At 38.7% G+C, this 18085-nt stretch overlaps 1 protein-coding gene across 3 annotated transcripts in view; it reads left to right on the top strand.

Moving 5' to 3' along the window:
- The window catches only part of KIAA1217 (KIAA1217 ortholog), a 356921-nt gene that overhangs the window by 129322 nt on the left and 209514 nt on the right, over positions 1-18085 (top strand). The window contains exons 1-2 of one of the 3 annotated variants that reach the window (XM_061996585.1): positions 13696-13776; positions 14463-14553. The exons of 1 other annotated variant lie outside the window; for it this stretch is intronic. In XM_061996585.1, the coding sequence (XP_061852569.1) occupies positions 14496-14553 (58 nt within the window). In that variant the 5' untranslated portion in view covers positions 13696-13776; positions 14463-14495. Of the gene's footprint in view, positions 1-13695; positions 13777-14462; positions 14554-18085 lie in introns of those variants that run through there. One more of the 3 variants, XM_061996586.1, reaches the window with a different exon arrangement.

Raw genomic sequence — 18085 nt, 5'->3', positions numbered from 1 at the left:
TCTTTCAAATCTCAAATTTATTAGGGTAGAGGATAAATACCAAGCATAGCACTAGTGTGGGTGATCAAATAGCACCCAAAGGGGTTGAAATTAATCCAGAATTTTTGGACCAAAGTCTAGCCTCCCCCAAAATTATTGCCAATGCAACAAGCCCTGTGCTGTATTATCCATTATTTTCTGATATAGATTTTGCAATGAAGCCATGACTGCATTGATAATTGACCTCATACATATACTGGATGTTCCATGCAGTGTTAAAATCATGCATTCACTTCATGCACCAGTCATGTAAACTCACGTTACACTTGTCCATTTTCCAGCCTGCACATCTCACTGTGCTCTATGCTTTTTTTTACTGACCATGTGCACACCATCTGTAATTAACTGAGGCTCATCTGCCTCCTTCCTGTGTTTCCCATTGTTTAGTATGCACAGTTGTGTGATCCAGTTTAGCTCTGTGCTGATGTACCTCTTATGTTACCATTTGATCTCAGTTCAGGTGATTATGCTCCTTTGTTCTTCAGTGTTGAGATATCGCTTTGAATGCTAGCCTTGACCTTAGTGGTACTCACTGACCTCTCCTTTCGCTGGGCTCTCTAGCTCACAGCCCCAGGTAATTTTCTGGGGGATGAGGTGCTGATGGTAATTGCCATGTAAATATCAGATTAGAGTTAGCTGGTCAGGAGATTTTAAGTAGAAAAACATTCTAACTAGTACTTGCTGATGACTAAGCATGTCAAATACATAACTGACAAAGCAAGTGGATGCTCCATGCATTGCTTAAGAAAGGAAACCCTTCTCCTAGGTGCTTGTGATACATAAACAGAATTGATTTTACATATCCACTGAATGCAGATTATTCCAAACTAAGAGGCTTATTAGTTTAAATGTAAGCTGCATGAGTTGTAAAATACAACTCAGCTAGATTCTTAAGTTGAATATGATACCTACAGAGTCAAAGAATCAAAGGTTCTAGTGAGTTTTTTTTTGCTCTCATTTTTTATTCTGCTCCAGAAAGCTTCTACTATGTTGATCTTCCATATACACATAGGTATATGTAGGTCACTGAAATAGCTCTGGAATGGAAACCTTAGATGTTGAAAGTATTATTTTCATTATAATCTCAAGCCTTCCATCTAAAAGGTAACTACAAAAAAGTTACTGTTTTCCTCTTGGAAGTTTGCAGAATGGTTGCATACCTAATCAAGAAATCAAGTTAACAGGTTTTCTTCATATATAGTTAAAGTTAAAACAGTGAGTTGGCAATTTCACCTGAAAAACAAAATAATGTTTTCCCATTGTTTGGGGAAGTGTTTTTAAATGAACCTTATCCTCTTTGTTTTATACTGTGGTGTTTAGTTGTTCATGGTTTTTTAACATCATCAGTCTGATGCGGATCACTGCATGTAAAATAAATAGAAGTGCAAACAATACTTGTGCCAAGTAAGTTAGTTCTGAATTCTCTTACAGGAGTTCAGAGCCTTATTAATCATACAGGTATTTCTTCATGAAAGATATCTCTGTTCAAATGCCATTATATCCTATCAGAAGCGTAACAAGGAGAAGTTTAATTTATGTCAATATTTTTTGCTTGTTTTCCACTAGTTCTTACAAACTAGTCTTTGCTAGAAAATGGTGACACAGTTCTGTAAAGTGATTGTAATTAGCCTGCTGCCATGCTTGTCTTCACAACCGGTGAAATTAGGGAACAGTCATACTTAGCATCAGGGCAGCTGCTGCTTGTTAGCGGTACACCTTGTAGCAGACCAAACAATTCCTTCCTGCTTGATGGGCAAGTTATTTTAACACAGTGTAAATTGAGGATTTCAGTGGTGTTCCTAGCAGCATGAAATTCCCTTGGGTGCCTTACTGACATGACCTCCTCAAACGTAATGTTGATCTTGTGGCTCATTCTGGGCTGTTAGGGGTTACTTTCTCATCCAGTATGGAGCTACCCTCTGAAATCAAATAGGGCTTTATTTAGCAATACCCTCCTCTTTCAAGGTCGGAGGCCATTAGTAGTAGTCTTTATCTCCCCTTTTACTCATATGCTAACCTATACTATGCATCCAGAGATAAAATTGGTGGCCTGCAGTAACCTTCTTTATTTAGTAATTCCTGTTCAGTTTTGCATGAAAACTGTAATTTTGACTTCTTGAAAAACAGACTACTTTATCGTCCTCAAAAATTTGAGCAATGCTTATCAATACATTGACTTAAGCTGTGACAGCTGAAACTGCTCCATGGTATGTAACAGCTTGTATCTTTATATCCTATATAATCTATGTATTTATTACATATACTAATTCTGATAAAATGTCATTGCTCAAGCAGCAGCATTGTCATGTTACATATTTGAAAGCCAAAGCCAATATTTACTGATCATTTTTAAATAGTGTTGATAGGATGTGTGGCTGATGAGTGTTCAGTGGTTTCACAGACAGTGTTCTGGAGAGATATGAGAGGAAGTTTGCCCAAGTGTTCTTATCTCTTCAGGAGGCACGTCCTATCTCATAGCAGTAAGGAAATGCAACAAGCTGATGGAACCAGATAGTCTTGCATCACTAAAGAAGCTAATATATGAGATGAAAGTTTTCATAGATATTGACAGCACTATTTAAAGAGAATTCCTTATCCCTCTAAAAAGGTTTTGAGTAAGTTCATTGCTGGATTTTAACTGTATGCTTGCTTAGAGGATGTGAAAAGCAAGTACAGATTGACTTACAACTTGAATCGCCTTCCACACATATGTTTGCTCTAGCTGCCATGATGACAAGTGATGAAAGTAGAAGGGGCTGACCTGCAGGCAGCATGAATGTAGAATTGCAGTCTGTGCATTGCCAGGTCTGAGGATCCCTGGTCAGTAGATGTGTTTGAAAACTAAGTGCTTTAGTATGTGAAAATTTAGATACAGGCTGTGTGATGGAACAGTGAGGACTCCCTCACCTTAGCCATGCTCCAGGATGTCTTTAGGGGAGGAGGACTTTGCCAGTGGCAGGGGTTGGGTGGTAAGTGAAAGGCATTGTGAAGGGATAAGGTGTGTGTTTGGAAAATCTTCAGAAGCTGAATTTTTGTAAGAATTGGTGGAAAAATCTGCATCATCTTTTCACCATGTTGATATATGGTTAAAAATACTTGAAGCCTTCCTAAAGGATTTGGAAATGCTTAAGTGAAAGCTGATAAACATGCAGACAACATTACTGATCCTTTCAATGGAAAGCTGAATAAACGTCTGATAACACTTGTGCTGAAGATGGTAAAAACACCGTGTAAGATCTCTTTTAAATTACCACAAAATTACTCCTACAGAAATTGATACAAACACCTTTTTAGTCTTCAGTGATTTTCTACAGAACACATTCAATAACACCAAAACTGGTTCTAACCACTTCAGCTCTAATTTTCCGAATTATGAAAATAATTGAATGTTCACTTTTCCCAAGGATTGAAATAAGTGTGAGCCTTGATCTTTTCTTTTTTACTTTCTCATCTCACTGCAACTAGATTTTGGATAAACTTAAAGTAAACAAAGTGAGCACCCTCACCATTTATTATATTAGATGATTTTAGTACAGGCGACCCTTGTAAAATCGGTGGTGTGTTTAAGCCCCTTGGGACCCTGGTAGCTAGGGAAAAGTAAGCAAGGTATGTATACAATATTTCAGAAGGGGAGTGCTATGAAAATGTCAGAGCTCTTCTTAGTTTCACAAATAGAAAAAAAAAAAACCCAAACAATCAAAGAAAACATTAGTTCTGGGTGATGCAATATGAATTGAATCCTACCTGCATTCATACTAAACAGTCTCATAGACATTGTTAGTTATCAGATTACTTTAATAAACCAGAGTGATGTGTCTTCAGCAACTCTATTAGGTGGTTATAGTCAGTATTTGTAGATTTCAGTTCTTTTATGTGTCTTGATGTGCAGGACAACCAAATTGAAACAGGTGAAGAAGGCTGATTTGCATAGCTAGTTTAAATGGTTACTCAGCTACTCACTAGCCAGGAAAACTTTTGGACTCAGTATATGGGCAACACAGAGTTTGACATTGAACAAGAATTATCATATCTCCTAATCTTAAAAGAAATTCCTCTACAGCAAGAGTAATGCAATTCCTTATCCATCTGTTTTTCCTCTCGCTTTCATCTATTCATATGAGTTGGAGTACCTTTTATTTGTCATTAGCAGACAGCCAGAGCGCCCAGTTGCTGTGTGTAATTGGCACCATTTCAGCCCTCCTGTGAGGTTATGAGCTGGGGAGCATGTTTCCTCACCCAGGTACCTTCTGATGCTGCACACACCTGTTTCACCACCCGAGGGTTACAAGCACTTGTTTCTGCTTTGTGTCTCAAGAGCAGCAGTGAGTTATGTTTGCAGCTTGTCCAGCTTGCCACAGTCTCATCTTGGGCAATTGATGAGCTGCAAGGTTGAGCTACAATGAGGGCACTAATGCTTTATTGGATGTGGCTGTCTAGCAGGTGTGTACATAATGATAGTAAATAACGTTGACCAGCAACGTATCAGCATGCTCAAAGTGGCACAATAATATAACACACTCTGGCTTAAGGTGTATTTACTGTTTCTAACATCAGTGTTTAAAATTGCAGCTTGGTTCATCTAATGGTATGGCTATATATTATGAAAGATTTCCTCTTAATATGGTAATGTGAGTATTACCTTTAAAGGATTCTGTTATTTCTTTTACTCACTTTCCAATAGTTTGACTTCAAAGAAAGCTTTTTCAACTGTTTCTCCAGCTTATGAAGAAATATGTCTACTTATTAAAGCCAGACATGCCATTTGTTAAAGGAATTACATCCTGCAAGGTGTCCTGAAGAATGTTCCTTTCATCTTTTAAAAACTGCTTCAACTGAATAACATGGGCATTCAGTTTCCCTGAGTTCACTTAACAAATGATGTAATACAGACTTTAAAATAAATAGATATTTGAAAGGAGCATGTTCTTCCTCACTGTGCTGAAGTTCTGGTGTTTTCAGTGTGATGCAAGCTGTCTTATAAATGTTGTATCTGGACAATTCAGTGTAATGCATCTAAAGGTAACTATTGTGGTTTCTTGAAAGCCTTCTTGCTGTAAATCTCTACCCCCTGAGAAGCCATTATAGAGGGCATCTCCCTGTCCTCTCTAATATAATAGCAAAGCAAAAGTTGTAACTCATTAAGTGAAATTCAATTTTTGTTTAATGCCTGTGGAATGTCTTTGTAAATATAGAATTTTATGGTGATCAATTAGAGAATAGAGTTTTACCTTGGAAGATGATGAGCAGCTTTAAATAGAAACAAAACTATTATTTCACTTCAAGGAGAAAGTCGCTTAGGGCACAAATACATCGGCTTTTGTATACCTTTTGAGCTCTCTGTGACACTTTTATCCAAAGATGAAATGGTGTTCCTTGGGCCAGCAAAGAGAGCAATATGTTTTCTTTCAGGTCTGCTCCTTGGATTAGAGCAGAGCACTAGAGAAATGCATGCTTTGAAGACTGCTTCCTTGTCACATGAGTTGGTTTCATCCTGTCAGCTTGAATGAAAATGAGTGGGAGCCATGAGGGAGATGTGCAGAAAGAATATTTGTGACTGGTCTTGGTATGTATTTGGAGGAGACTGCCATGAAGCTGGGAAGCTGCCATGAAGTGTCAGGGTGTCTAGAAGAGGAGTAGATGAGCTGGATGTTTTCATTAAAGTGGATCCTCTGAAACTATGTGAGTACCTTTGGTACTGCTGTGTGCACTGGCAGCACTTTGGTGTTTTGTAGATCGAGATGCAGCATTAAACTTCCCAAGAATCAACCCAATACTAAATATTGCCTGTGGGATTGTGTTTAGAAGAATATAGAAAAAAGATGTTTAATGCAATAGAGAATGTTTTTTGAAAGGTCAGTTGAATGGTGGCTCTCATTGTACATCCCAAGTGAACAGTTTGTGGTACATCCAAACTTAATTCCTCATGTGTGTGATAAGAGCTGTTTCTCTTCTGACTCTTGCTGGACTCTCAAGGTCTGCCTAAACCTGGCATTAAGTGAGGAATTAATCATCTTTAGTAAGGTATAAATGTCTCAGAATTGAATCAGACTGGGGTTAAGTTTGGCTTAAACTCATAAGCTCCGAGTGAATGAAACAGTGAACTGTTAAAGATATATCTCATGGGAAAATTCAGTGGTTCTGTCCATTCATTCATCTTGGAGAGTTGCAAACATAAAATACTCCAAAACAATTTATTAGAGATGCCAAAATTATTAACTACTTATAATATTTTAAAAATATGTACAACTTGGATTCTTCATTATTGGCTCTCTGACTTTTAGGTTTTGGTATTCCTGCTTGAATACCATACATGTACTTCATACATGATATCCAGAAGCTTACTTTAAGAACAATTTCTAAAGGTTAAATAGTAGAACTGAAGGAAGCTGGTATTTAGTATAATCACCCAGCTTATTTAAGCTTGTGATTTAAGTTCAAGCTTGAATAAAAATGCCAGATACTTCAAGATCAGGAAGAATCACAGAAAGTTTAGTGCTGTGTCAAACGGGAAAATGGATTGCTATGTTCACTATGATGTTGTACTTGCAGCTTGACTGTGCATTTAGCAAGAAATTTCCAGCTAAAAATTCCAGTGTTTTGTAATTTGGTCTTGTTCTGTACCATTTCATTGGTGTAATGTAGATTTTGTTAACATAATCACAAAGAGAACATATTTGAATATAACTGCATTTATGCTGAAGCCACTGCTCTTAGAAACACCAGTGGAGATCCAGAAAGCCAAAAGCTTGCTGTTTGCAAGGTGATGAGATATGAGATACCTGCATCTGGAAAGAAACTAGAGAGGGATGGGAAGAGTTCTTATGAACTCTATTTTGAGTGTTGAATGACTTCATGAGGCTCCTGTGGGAGCACATCAAGAGTGACAGCGAAAAGACGGGGAGTGCCATGGGTGCAAGCTGAGATGATCTCCAGTAAACTTGCCAGACTCTAGAAAAGGATCATGAAGACTTGAGAAGGTTGTGAAATGAACTGCAATGAAGAAAGTTTTGGACTGTTTCATTGTTATATGACAGTAACAAAATAAGGTTATTGTCAGTGGGTGGACAATATGCAGCTTCCTTATTTTATGAGATTGATGAGAATAGTTTTAAACTGATGAAATGGGATACAGGAGGAAGCGCAAGAAAGACCCATGTAATGCCTGTACAAGCCTTGAGAGTGCAGGGAAATTAAAATGGGATAAGTGAGAATACAAAAGTGGATAAAGGAAAAATATTATTAAGTCACAGCTAGCAAGGAAAAATAAGTCCCACTATGGATAAAAATGATTATATGGAGATTTAATTAGTGAAAGGATCTCACCTCATCTGACTGGAAATTTGGGAGAGATTAGTGTGAATTGTGGAAGCATTGGTACATCTCAGGATCCAGGCAAGTGCATGGAAGCCTGAGGGATATCTATGCCAAAGGAGGAAGTGCTGTTATCAAATAAATAGCAATGTCCAGTGTCCAGAAAAGCTTGTACTGCTAAGTGGATTCAGTTGGGTGTCTGTGCACATTATAAAACTTTGAGAAGGGGAAGACGGAATAAAATAGAACCACTTGGAATAAAAAAACATTCAGAAATAAAAAACCCAAGGTTTTTTAGCTTTTGCTCTGCTGAAGTAGTGTTACAGTAAGCCAAAAGTGGATGGAAATAAAGGCAAGGTGAGAACGACTCAGAAGCCACCATAGATCTGTAAGATTTCCAAAGGACAAATATTTGAGAAGTTCCAGACAGCAGTTGATTAATCTGGAATAAAAAGTGCAGCGACTACAACGTAAAATAGGCACGAATGTCATCTTTAGTAAAAGGTTCAGAAAACTACTGGAATTAACATAAACATATGATTGATATATGTTGTAAAAAAGTTCCACATATTTCTCTGGATAAATAATAATCCTAAAAATAGTATTCAGCATAAGCAAAGAGTCTGCAAGGAATGGAAAGAGGACTGACCAATGCAGAGAACTGTACGTCACAACTCAGAAAACATGGGAATGAGTTGTAAATGTCTAAGAATCCACCTAAGTAAGATCTAACCATTATTTAAAACACAAAATTTATTAAAAAAAAGAAGAAGTGAAGTGCAGTCAGTGTAAAAAGATGAAAGTTTGGACATTAGCAGTGATGTAGGTGGATAGGTTTTAGATGTAATAGGTAGCATTTCTTATATTTTAATGATGCTATCAAACAAATGCAGGGCAGCTAATAGGAATGATTATGCAGAAATGGAAATTCTCACCTCCAGGGGGAAGCAAAACTTAAATTATGTAATTGTTTAAATCAGAAGAGACCATATAATCCACAACTGAGAACTTGCATGATATAATTGCAATTCCAATAGCAAGTACTTTTAATAAATCTGTCATATCAGGAATTGGTATTACCTAGGGGAATAAATTAAAAATAGTACTTAAATTAGAAAAAAAAAGGCTCAAAGAGTATTAGTATGATCTCAATAATATGCAAAGTCTTCTACAAAAAAAGTTTTAAGGGAAGAATAAGTGAATGACACGAAACACGATGAGTTAAAATACAGTGTAGAATCTCCTCAAGAAGGTCATGCCTGACTAAGCTGTCTCTAACTGAAAGGATAGCTAAGCTAATTCTCTAAAGAAAAGTAATCATGTATCAAATCCACATGGACTTCAACAAAATGCTGTGTTTGTCATCTGCCCTGTAGAGGTTTGTTAACATGGGAATGAAGAATGAGTTGGAGAGAAAAGCAGATGAAAACATTAACTAGAGGCAAAACTGGAGCTGGTTGCAGGTGACCAAAGGAGTTCCCAAGAACTGACTATGTGATCAGTCTAACATATTTTTTCCATTATTGATTGTACCATTAAAACAACAATAATAAAAACCCTCTTGATGACATGGGTTATCAGAAGGATTATGCTGAAGTTTGAAGATTTCTTCTTTCATGTAGAAGAAGTAGGATGTGAATTGGAAGGATAGTGCAAGTGGGATGAAAGGCTCCTGGCAGAGGTGGAGGGTCATGCACTTGGGGGCTTTAATGCTGTTTTGTGTAAGGTATATGTAAAGTAAAATGAAAAAAAAATCTGTTCCAATGTGATCATGTGTACTTAGGAAAAGTGAATTCAAACTGGATTAGGTGCCAAGGCAAGTTTCTAAAATGTGTTGGGGAACGGAGAAGCTGTTTTATGAGAGAGGATTGAAGTCCTTGCTTTGTCTGACTGTAAAAGAGAAAAATAAGAGGAAATACAACTGCTGTCTCACAGGTAGGAGGATTTGTACATAGAAGATAATATTAGCACAAAAAGAAATAATTACAAACTGATCTTGAGACTCTATGGGCTGGAAATTTAGGCAGCTTCCAAATACAAGTTTTAGATGAATCTGTGTTGATTCATGAAGAAAAAGTTGTGTATGATGTAGGGCCTACCAGAGAATGGATCTGGTAATGAAAAGGATTTCTCTTCCCAGTAAAATGAGACAGTGGGAAGATGGATAGGGAAACTGGTTAAAATAATACTGGTAAAGGTAGCATGGTGACATTATTATAAAGTTCATATGTTTTGGATTTAGAAAGGAAGAAAGACTCATACATTTCTGATATCTTCAAAAAATACATGTCAAAGTTGCTTTTTAATGAGAATTTCTCTTCTCTAGGGAGGCTTGTTCTAATTTGATCCCTTTTTATTATGTTGAGAGGTTTTTTTAAAGGAAAACCTATTTGTATTTCTAAATACTTTTTATTTTAAACATTTTTTCTGCTTTACTTTGGTAAAAGTGACTTTTATACTCTACATCTGAAAAAAGGCAAAACTACCGCAGCTGACATTGTACTAAATTTTTCACATAAAACCTTGATATGTGCCAAATGTGACTGTATTTTGCTGTATGTTTATAACAGTAATTATTTTTTATGTTAGCTTTCCTCCAGTAAAACACCATTTCTTGCAACTTATGGGAAGCATAAACTTTATAGCTCTCATATTTAGCATAGAGAAGAAAATCTCACAGCGAAAGAGTAGTTAGTATCTCGTATTAATATTTCTATGATTAGTATGAGTACTTAAGTTTATTATTAAAAGCCTGATTAAAAAATATAGAATGGAATAAATGGGCTCAGTGCAGTGCTGTGTAATGTAATCCTCCTCGTGGCAGCAAGGAAGAGGGAAAGGTTTTGAAATGGCATTTGGTCTAGCTCAGTAATCCAGTCTTTCCTTCAATGCACAGAAAAATATTGTCAGCCTTGGGCTATGTTTCATATAATGTCACTTTAGTTATTCAGTTTTTTGGGGGATTCCTTTTTTAGCTTGAAGGAATTAAGTCTCATTGAGATGGAAAAGATCCGTATATGAAATAGCACAAATTGTTTGTTGATTTTGTGAAATGTCTAAGTCATGGCTATGTGAGCAAAACCAAATCTTTAACTTTGATGGTGTGCTTTCTCCTTCTGTCAAAATGTTTGTCCTTGGAGGCGATACATGGTGGAAGCCTTTAAGGGTAATGACCTAGCAATGTTTCCTGAGACTAGAGTATTGGGTTGTTTGGCTTGTTTAGGTGTTTGTCTGATTCATTTAAAAGAAATGATGATAATTTACACAGATGTAGCAGATTTGGTGAATAAATGAATCCCAGGAAAATGTTAGTGTTGTTCATAGTCTTGGTGAGAAGAGCGAGTGTTTTCAGAACAATCAGACAGTTCCTGCTGGAAGGTGGTGTTTGTGATGGCTACCAGTGGGTGGGAGCCAGCCATGAGCTCCTCACCCTGCTGTGCTGCTTTTGTCCTGGTGTTTTCTCTGCCAACAAGTAGTCCTGCTTCACACATAGTTGCCTTTCATATTTTGGATATGTCAATGCAATTGGATTGCTTTCAGCTCAGTTCTGATGGTGTAGCTGAGGCAGGAATCTGATGTAAGGTCTCAGTGGGTGGAAGGATGCTCCCACACCTCCTCTAGCTTGGCCCTCTAGCAGCAGCATTCCTGCCCTGTCAGGTAGGAGATAAGTGACCTATGTGCAAGGTCCTGGAGAGATGCAGAACTTGATCTAGCATTGTCCTTTATTTGTGCTTTTCTCACTCTTTCTACAAGGTCACTAGCAGGTGTGAGCATGGGGAGGATTTTCTCTGGCAGACAATGATGAGTCACTAGTGGAAACCATGCAGGTGAGAGACTGCCTATTTCAGGAATTACAAATGATAAACTAGTTAAGAAAGGTAGGTGGAATAGGAATGAGCGCCCAGTATGAAGCTAGACTATTTGCAAGTTTGTGATTTTCCCAATATTTTTCACTTTGAATGTTCAGACATCTCTGCATTTCACATCTAAATATGCTGGTGTTTTCGTGTTGTTTCCTGCTTAGACATAACTAGGGCATGCAAAGGATCTTGGAGGAGATCTGAGATAGCTATCATCTGAGATTTCTATCCTCAGTTTGCAGACCATGCTGCAGAACAGAATCTGAATATTCATTTTGAACTTTTGGGGGTTACTTATCCAAACTATTTGAAATTCACTAATCATTATCAAAGCTTAAATCTTCTCTTTGCTTCATTTACTACAAATTTTTTACTTGGGAGAGTAGTCAGTATGGGGAGATGTGCTACATAGCTCCAACTTTGAAAGTGGGACAATTCAAGTATGATGTTCTGGTTTTTGTTTTAAAAGCCCCCTAAAGCAGTGGAGTAAGGACATCTAAAGATTCACATTTCGTTTTTGGAATTTATAAATAGAAGCAATCCTGCCTTAGCAAACTTGTAATAGCCAGCTTTGCTATTTGCTTGTTTGTCTGAGTAGTGATGAAGTTACATAACTTTTCTTTAGGTAACACACTCACCAATGTAAGCAAAATCAGTTTCTGTCTTTCATAACTGGATTTACAGCTTTCTCATTTTATCTGCTTCCCATATGTGAAATACATAGTCTTTACCCCTGAACAACTGAGCCTCAAGAGTAGAATGTGGTACCAGGGGAGTATTCAGCTCAACATCACCCTGTGAAAACAGATTTGTACAATAAAATTTGTGGTTGCACACATCACAGACTGTCAAAGTTTGTCTGGAATTCATGATTAAAAATTCTGCTTTCCATTCACTGTTGTCCTGGTTCTCTTTCCCTTAGCTTTATTTCATCTTACTCTCTTACCTCGCCTCTGTCCTCCCTCTCCTCTCTCCCCTCTTATTCTCTCCATTGTAAAAGGGTTTTATTTCCCCTTGCTGCTGTGCAGTATCTGGCTACAGTTTTGGTGTGTCTCCTGTTCTCTTCATACGTTTTTCTTTCTATCATTAATATTTACCCTGTATTTCTTTGTGGTTCAGACCACTCTTTCTGTTTGGATGCACTGAAAATGAGTGAACGAGGTTCTAGGGGTGACAAGTTAAAGCTTCATGGTGGCTAAATCTGTAGCAATAAAAAGGATGCAGTAAGGTTGAATGCTCTGAAGGCTAGAAGACCACATCTTTCTTAAAAGAAGGTGGTGAGGAGGCTTACCTATTTTCCCATTACATCATATCAAATTGGTTGCTCTTGAGAGCAATCCAAATATCTGTCTGGATTTTGTCTGTAACACTGGTCTGGGCAGTTGAGAAGCAGAGAGGCAGGTGTGTGACACCTGTGGGGTGGGGAAAAAAACCTCTGAAAAAACTGAAGGGGGCAAAGATTTCTCTGATTTGTGCACATAGTGAGATGCTGATCAGATGGTGTGTGATAAGCCCTTTCAGGGCAGAAGCCTTCCTTGGAAAGATTATCATTGCACTGCACTGTTAATTGAAAAGCAGTCAAGGAGTGTTTTTTCCCCACTGCTTTGTGACTGCATTGAAGGGCAGGCTTTTGCATGTAAAACATTTAAAAACTAGTTAAAATTAATGGTAGAAATTTCAGTTCTTTTCACACTTCCAGACTGGTATTGCAAAGAATAGAGTGGAAAAAACCCCTGCCTAAAAGCATCACAATATCTGCAGAAGGCACTTCTTTCCCCCTTTTCTTTCTTTTTTTTTTTTTTAAGAAGAATTGTTTTGTTTACTTTCTGAGATTTCAGCTGCATCAGTATGACAGACCATCTTACTTTGGTGATTAGAATTATTCCTGCACTTTCCTTCTGCATGGAAGAGAAATGTTCCTGTATGCCAGAGCAGGCAGTGCCCCTTCTGTTTGCAAAGTGAAACGTATCATCTCCAGAAGCAGAAACATATTTGCAATGGAAGGGGGAAAGTATTAATCCTTTCAAGAATTAATGTTCTAGACCAAGCTTTTGCAAAATATTGTCTGTAGAACCTGAAGCTGCTTATCTTAGATAAGGATAGAGGGGAAGGGCAGAGTTCTGTGGGCAGGAAAGAGAAGAAACAACAAAGCACGGGCTGAAGATGCAACACAAATATATTTCTGTGTTTCTATAAACTGCAACATGGTTAGAAGAATGTCAAAGTTTCACTGTGAATAGTATTAGAAGGTAGAAAAATACCCCTTTGGCTTTAAGGATGAGAATGGTATAGGACTGAGGGATGGCAGTGGAGGGCAGCATGCTCATCCCTCCGTCGCTGGGCTCATGCTCTTAGATGCCTGCGAACGGACATCCCGAGCAAGTCAATTCCTCACCCCTTGGATCTGTCCCTCAGCAGGGAGCCTCCAGCAGGAAATCCTTTAACTCACACAACTTCAGATCCTGTTTCATTTTCCTTCAGATGTCCTCATGCTGCTGTAACATAACATGAGCTAGGTGATGGTAAATGTCACTGGGAGTAGAAGACACCCGTTCAGACACTCGGGGTGAGTCTGTTGGGTTACATTTGTATCCATTAGATATATATTTTTCACAAAAGCTTTTTTAAACTATTTTTTTAAGGTAGGATGGGGTATGATGAGAAAGGTAATGTGAAGAAGTTTAAAAGATTTCACTACCCCCTAAGGAAGAAAAGCAAACCACAAAATAACTCTCAGGTGCTTTCTATTTATTTACTAACTGGAAACCCTTGATTATTTTAACAAGAAAACTGCAAGTAAGGACTTTTTCTTTGAATTTCTGCTACTGTAAATACAATGGGAAATACTTTCGCTGCATAGGAAAGAGTTGTTTTACTGATTCATTAGTTCACTTGTGTTTTGCTTACTAAAACTTATTTTCTCGTTTCTGATGCTGAAAACAGGTAAGTTATTTCAACCTATCTATATACATGTATTCTTACTCTTTATATTAGGTTTTTGTGTGTGTGTGAGTTGTAAGCAAGTATCTGACCCAAAATATTTTATCCTGAAGTTCTGTTCCACTCACTTGTGAGTGATTTCTTTCCATGTTTTTTTAAGTAGGTGATTAGAGGGACAGGCACATACTGGTAGTTTTTGAATTGTTTTGACTTACACTAAAATAAAATTCCATTTGAAGTGAGAATGTGTTTAATGTGTCATTGAATGAGACTACAGCTATCTCAAGATAATAGTTTAACTTTTACTTGCAGCTGTATCCATCAAGCAAAAAGTGGAAAGGCAACATGAAAAATCAGAAGGGCACATACTTTGTTTTAGTGAGAGACTGTATGACCTGCTCTGGTGAGTGAACATTAAGAGAAAATTGCCTTCCTGCAAGTACTTAACATTAGTATGGTGTGTTAGCAGCCCCCAGCCTGAACCAAAATAACAGGCATTTGGGCAAAGACATTTTTTAAATTACTTTCTTATTAATATATTTTAGTATGACTGTGAACCCATAAATGTATTATTTTAAGTAAGCTATCTTTGGGTTGAAAGGAAAAAAAATCTTGTCTTTTTCCAGCTTTTGATATTCTCAGTGTTCCAGCTCCTGGAATGGTAAAAGTGGATGTAAGCCCCTGATTTCAGGAAAAGAAAAAAGAACCTTGAAATTAGAGTTACAAAATAGAAATTGTGGAAATACTGCCTTTCTGTAACTTAAATGCTCAAAATCCAAAAAGCAAATGAAGTGCCCAAAATCTATCATGGATTTCACTGGGGATGAGGATGAGCACTGGGATATGCTAAACTCAATAACTTCTTAGGTCTTTAGGTTCAAAGTACCACAGAATATTTTCAAGAGCTTCTACTCTGTCTCCTCCTCACATCTCCCAGGAAGGATGTGGATTTGTAATAAAAGCTCTATGAAAAGTGGCATAAAAAAATAGGACTTCTGAGCAGCTTTAATCTTGTTCTTTGGATTCACACAAAGAAGCTGTTTGTCATTTCATTTTTCATGTTGTCTTTCTACATTCACCACGTCCACCACTGAGCAGCTTCACATCAGATCTAAATGTGAGGAAAACCACAGCCTTTCTTAGAGTTGTTTGGAGGTGGGGAAGGTCTGAGGAAGGAGAAGGACCCGTCCTCTTAACTTATTTTACCTTGCTTCCATTTGAATTGACATCAGCTTTGCTTCACACTGTTTCTCTAACACCTAGGGAGAAAGGAGATGTTACCCTCTTCACAAACTGTCATGAGGTTTTCCTTGGTGCCTGTCATGTCACACAGCAAAGGTAGGCAGAGCCTGTGGGGCTGCACTCTGTGGTGTTGGACGTGGTTTCAGCCCGGCCCTGAGGAGTCCCCCAAGCCTCGCTGTTCCCGCTCCTTCAGCAAGCCACCACAACGCCACTGCTTCTGACAACAGGGATTTGTAAACTATGGGGCTGCTTTTGGCCATGGGGCATTTTCTTCCTACAGCATGAGCAAATTCTTTAGTTGAAGAGTGTAGCCAACAGGTCAAGGGAGGTTCTCCTCCCGCTCTGCCCTGATGAGGCCTCATCTGGAGTACTGTGTCCAGTTCTGGGCTCCTCAGCTCAAGAGGGACAGGGAACTGCTGGTGAGAGTCCAGAGCAGGGCCACCAAGATGATCAGGGGACTGGAGCATCTTTCTTATGAGGAAAGGCTGCTGGAACTGGGGCTGTTTAGCCTAGAACAGAGAAGACTGAGGGGAGAACCTTATCAACACTTGTAAGTATTTAAAGAGTGGACGTCAGGAGGATGAGGCAACACTTCTTCCGTAGAGTCTAGCAACAAGACTAGGGTTAGTGGACAAAAGCTGGAACACAAAAAGTTCCAGGAAAGATACAAGGAAAGAGGCTGATGGAGCCCTGGCACAGGCTGCCCAGAGAAGTTATGAAGCCTCCTTCTCTGGAGGTTTTCAAGACCCATCTGGACACGTTCCTGTGTGACCTGATCAAGATGGATCTGTTTTAGTAGGGAGGATTGGACAACATGATCTCTAGAGGTCCTTTCCACCCCTACCATTCTATGATTCTATGAGTAAGTGCTCCCAGCTTCAGCCACGATTACTTGTAGGTACAAAGAAAGGAGACTGAGTCAAGATTTCTGTAAGGAGGAGATTTTTAAGAGAAAAGTTTGGCTTCTCCCTATGCTTGGTGGGACCAAGACCCATAACCAACAATTTTTTTGTGATATTCTGGTTAGGAAGCACAGGACCAGTTCTCCCTTTCCTTTCCCCTGATTCTGTGCTGCAGTGAGGTAGGGTAGAGTCTGTCCCTGACCCTCATCAGATCACCAGGGCAGAGCTGGGGCTGCAGTGGTGCTGGGGACATGTTCACCACCTCAGCTCACAGTTAGTGAGTTAGTTGGCTTCTCATCACGGGGTAAAGGAGGTGGGGATATGCTGACAAGAAAAAGGGTAGGAAAGGAGTGATGTTCCCACTCTATTGGAGGACAAAAAAAACCCCCTAAGTTTTCAGCCAGATCTGTGTAGGGCAGAATCATGGTCCCCACTGGGGCAGAGTAGATGCTGTAGCTGTTTGTGCAAATGGGATCCAGGGAAAGATACGTCACTGTTGGAGCTGGTTACATGGGAACTGTTACTGTCCAGCCAGTGAATTGGCACTAGTGAGGTCCAGCTTAGAGTTAGTCACCCAAAGATTTATTTCTGTTTTTTTATTACAAGGTTATTTTTTCACTGGATGGGTTCTTCGAGTCAGTTATCTGACCAACCACAGAGATGGGTGGCAGGGGAGAAATGCCAGACAGTGCTGGGACATGAGAGGATGCAGGGAAGATGGAGGCAAAGGAAGTCTGCTGCCCTTGACAAGGACTTTGCTCTAGCATGTCCCACATCCCTCCCCAAAGGTCCTTCCAAGTGGCTATAAGATCCTCTTACCCTTCAAAAATGTCTTCTCTGTGATGCATTGCTCATGCTGCAGTTTTCATAACGTGATTATCCCTGTCACACATGGAATATTTTTACAAAGTATTCCACCTATAATATAAGAAATATGCTAAACATCACCATTATGCTGCATTTGAATTGCAGAAGTGAAAATAGAAGTTGAAAGGTAGAAGCTATTGCTTCTGTTGGGCTTATAGCATGCTGTCAATGGGAGCTGTTAACCCTAAAATCTCCTGTGAGCAGCTCATTCACTGTGGGGAAAATGCTGCAATAGAATTAAGGGTTAATAAAACGTAGCAAATCAAATTTTTCACAGATATAGCTCACATTATTTTTCAAGTTCTGTAACAAGTGATCTGGCACAGAATGGTAACACAAACTGTTGTAAAAATAAATCTGCATGTTAAATCCCACTTTTGTTTTGACAGAGGTGGAGTCAGTTATTAACTGCATGATCAGAGCGCAGACGCTGAGTCCTATTCTTTCCTTAATTGAGATTTGCTGCTACAGATACTTGATAGTGGTTCATAGTGGCAATAATCCCTTTTGAAAATGGTTGTCATTCTTGTTCATAAGTAGCTTGCCAGGGCACTAACCCCAGCTTCACCCCTGATGGTTAGGAAAAGAATCTGGTCAATAGCTGGTGGTGATGTTTAGTGATTTCCTACTAGATGATTGCCAAAGTTAACAATGCAAGAAAGCATAACTTTAAAAGTATTTTATGTTACCTTTGGTCAGAAGGAAGGTGTAGGCTGTGAAAAATACTGTAGCTCTCATTGTTCAAAATGAAAATCCGTTGCTTACTGAGAGTGCTGACTTAAAAATTCTTGCACGTCTTTTGTTGATCTTGCATGCTGATGCACACGACCTGCTAATGCGATGCTTGGCTTTCCATACAGAGCCATTCATCCATGTTATATGTGAATGAAGCTTCCTGGTTTGTACATGTGCTATGTCACATTC

This window comes from Colius striatus, chromosome 5 (assembly GCF_028858725.1).
Source record: "Colius striatus isolate bColStr4 chromosome 5, bColStr4.1.hap1, whole genome shotgun sequence".
Lineage (NCBI taxonomy): Eukaryota > Metazoa > Chordata > Aves > Coliiformes > Coliidae > Colius > Colius striatus.
The sequence above is the reverse complement of the archived record's forward strand: the minus strand, read 5'-3'. Positions and strand labels throughout refer to the sequence as shown.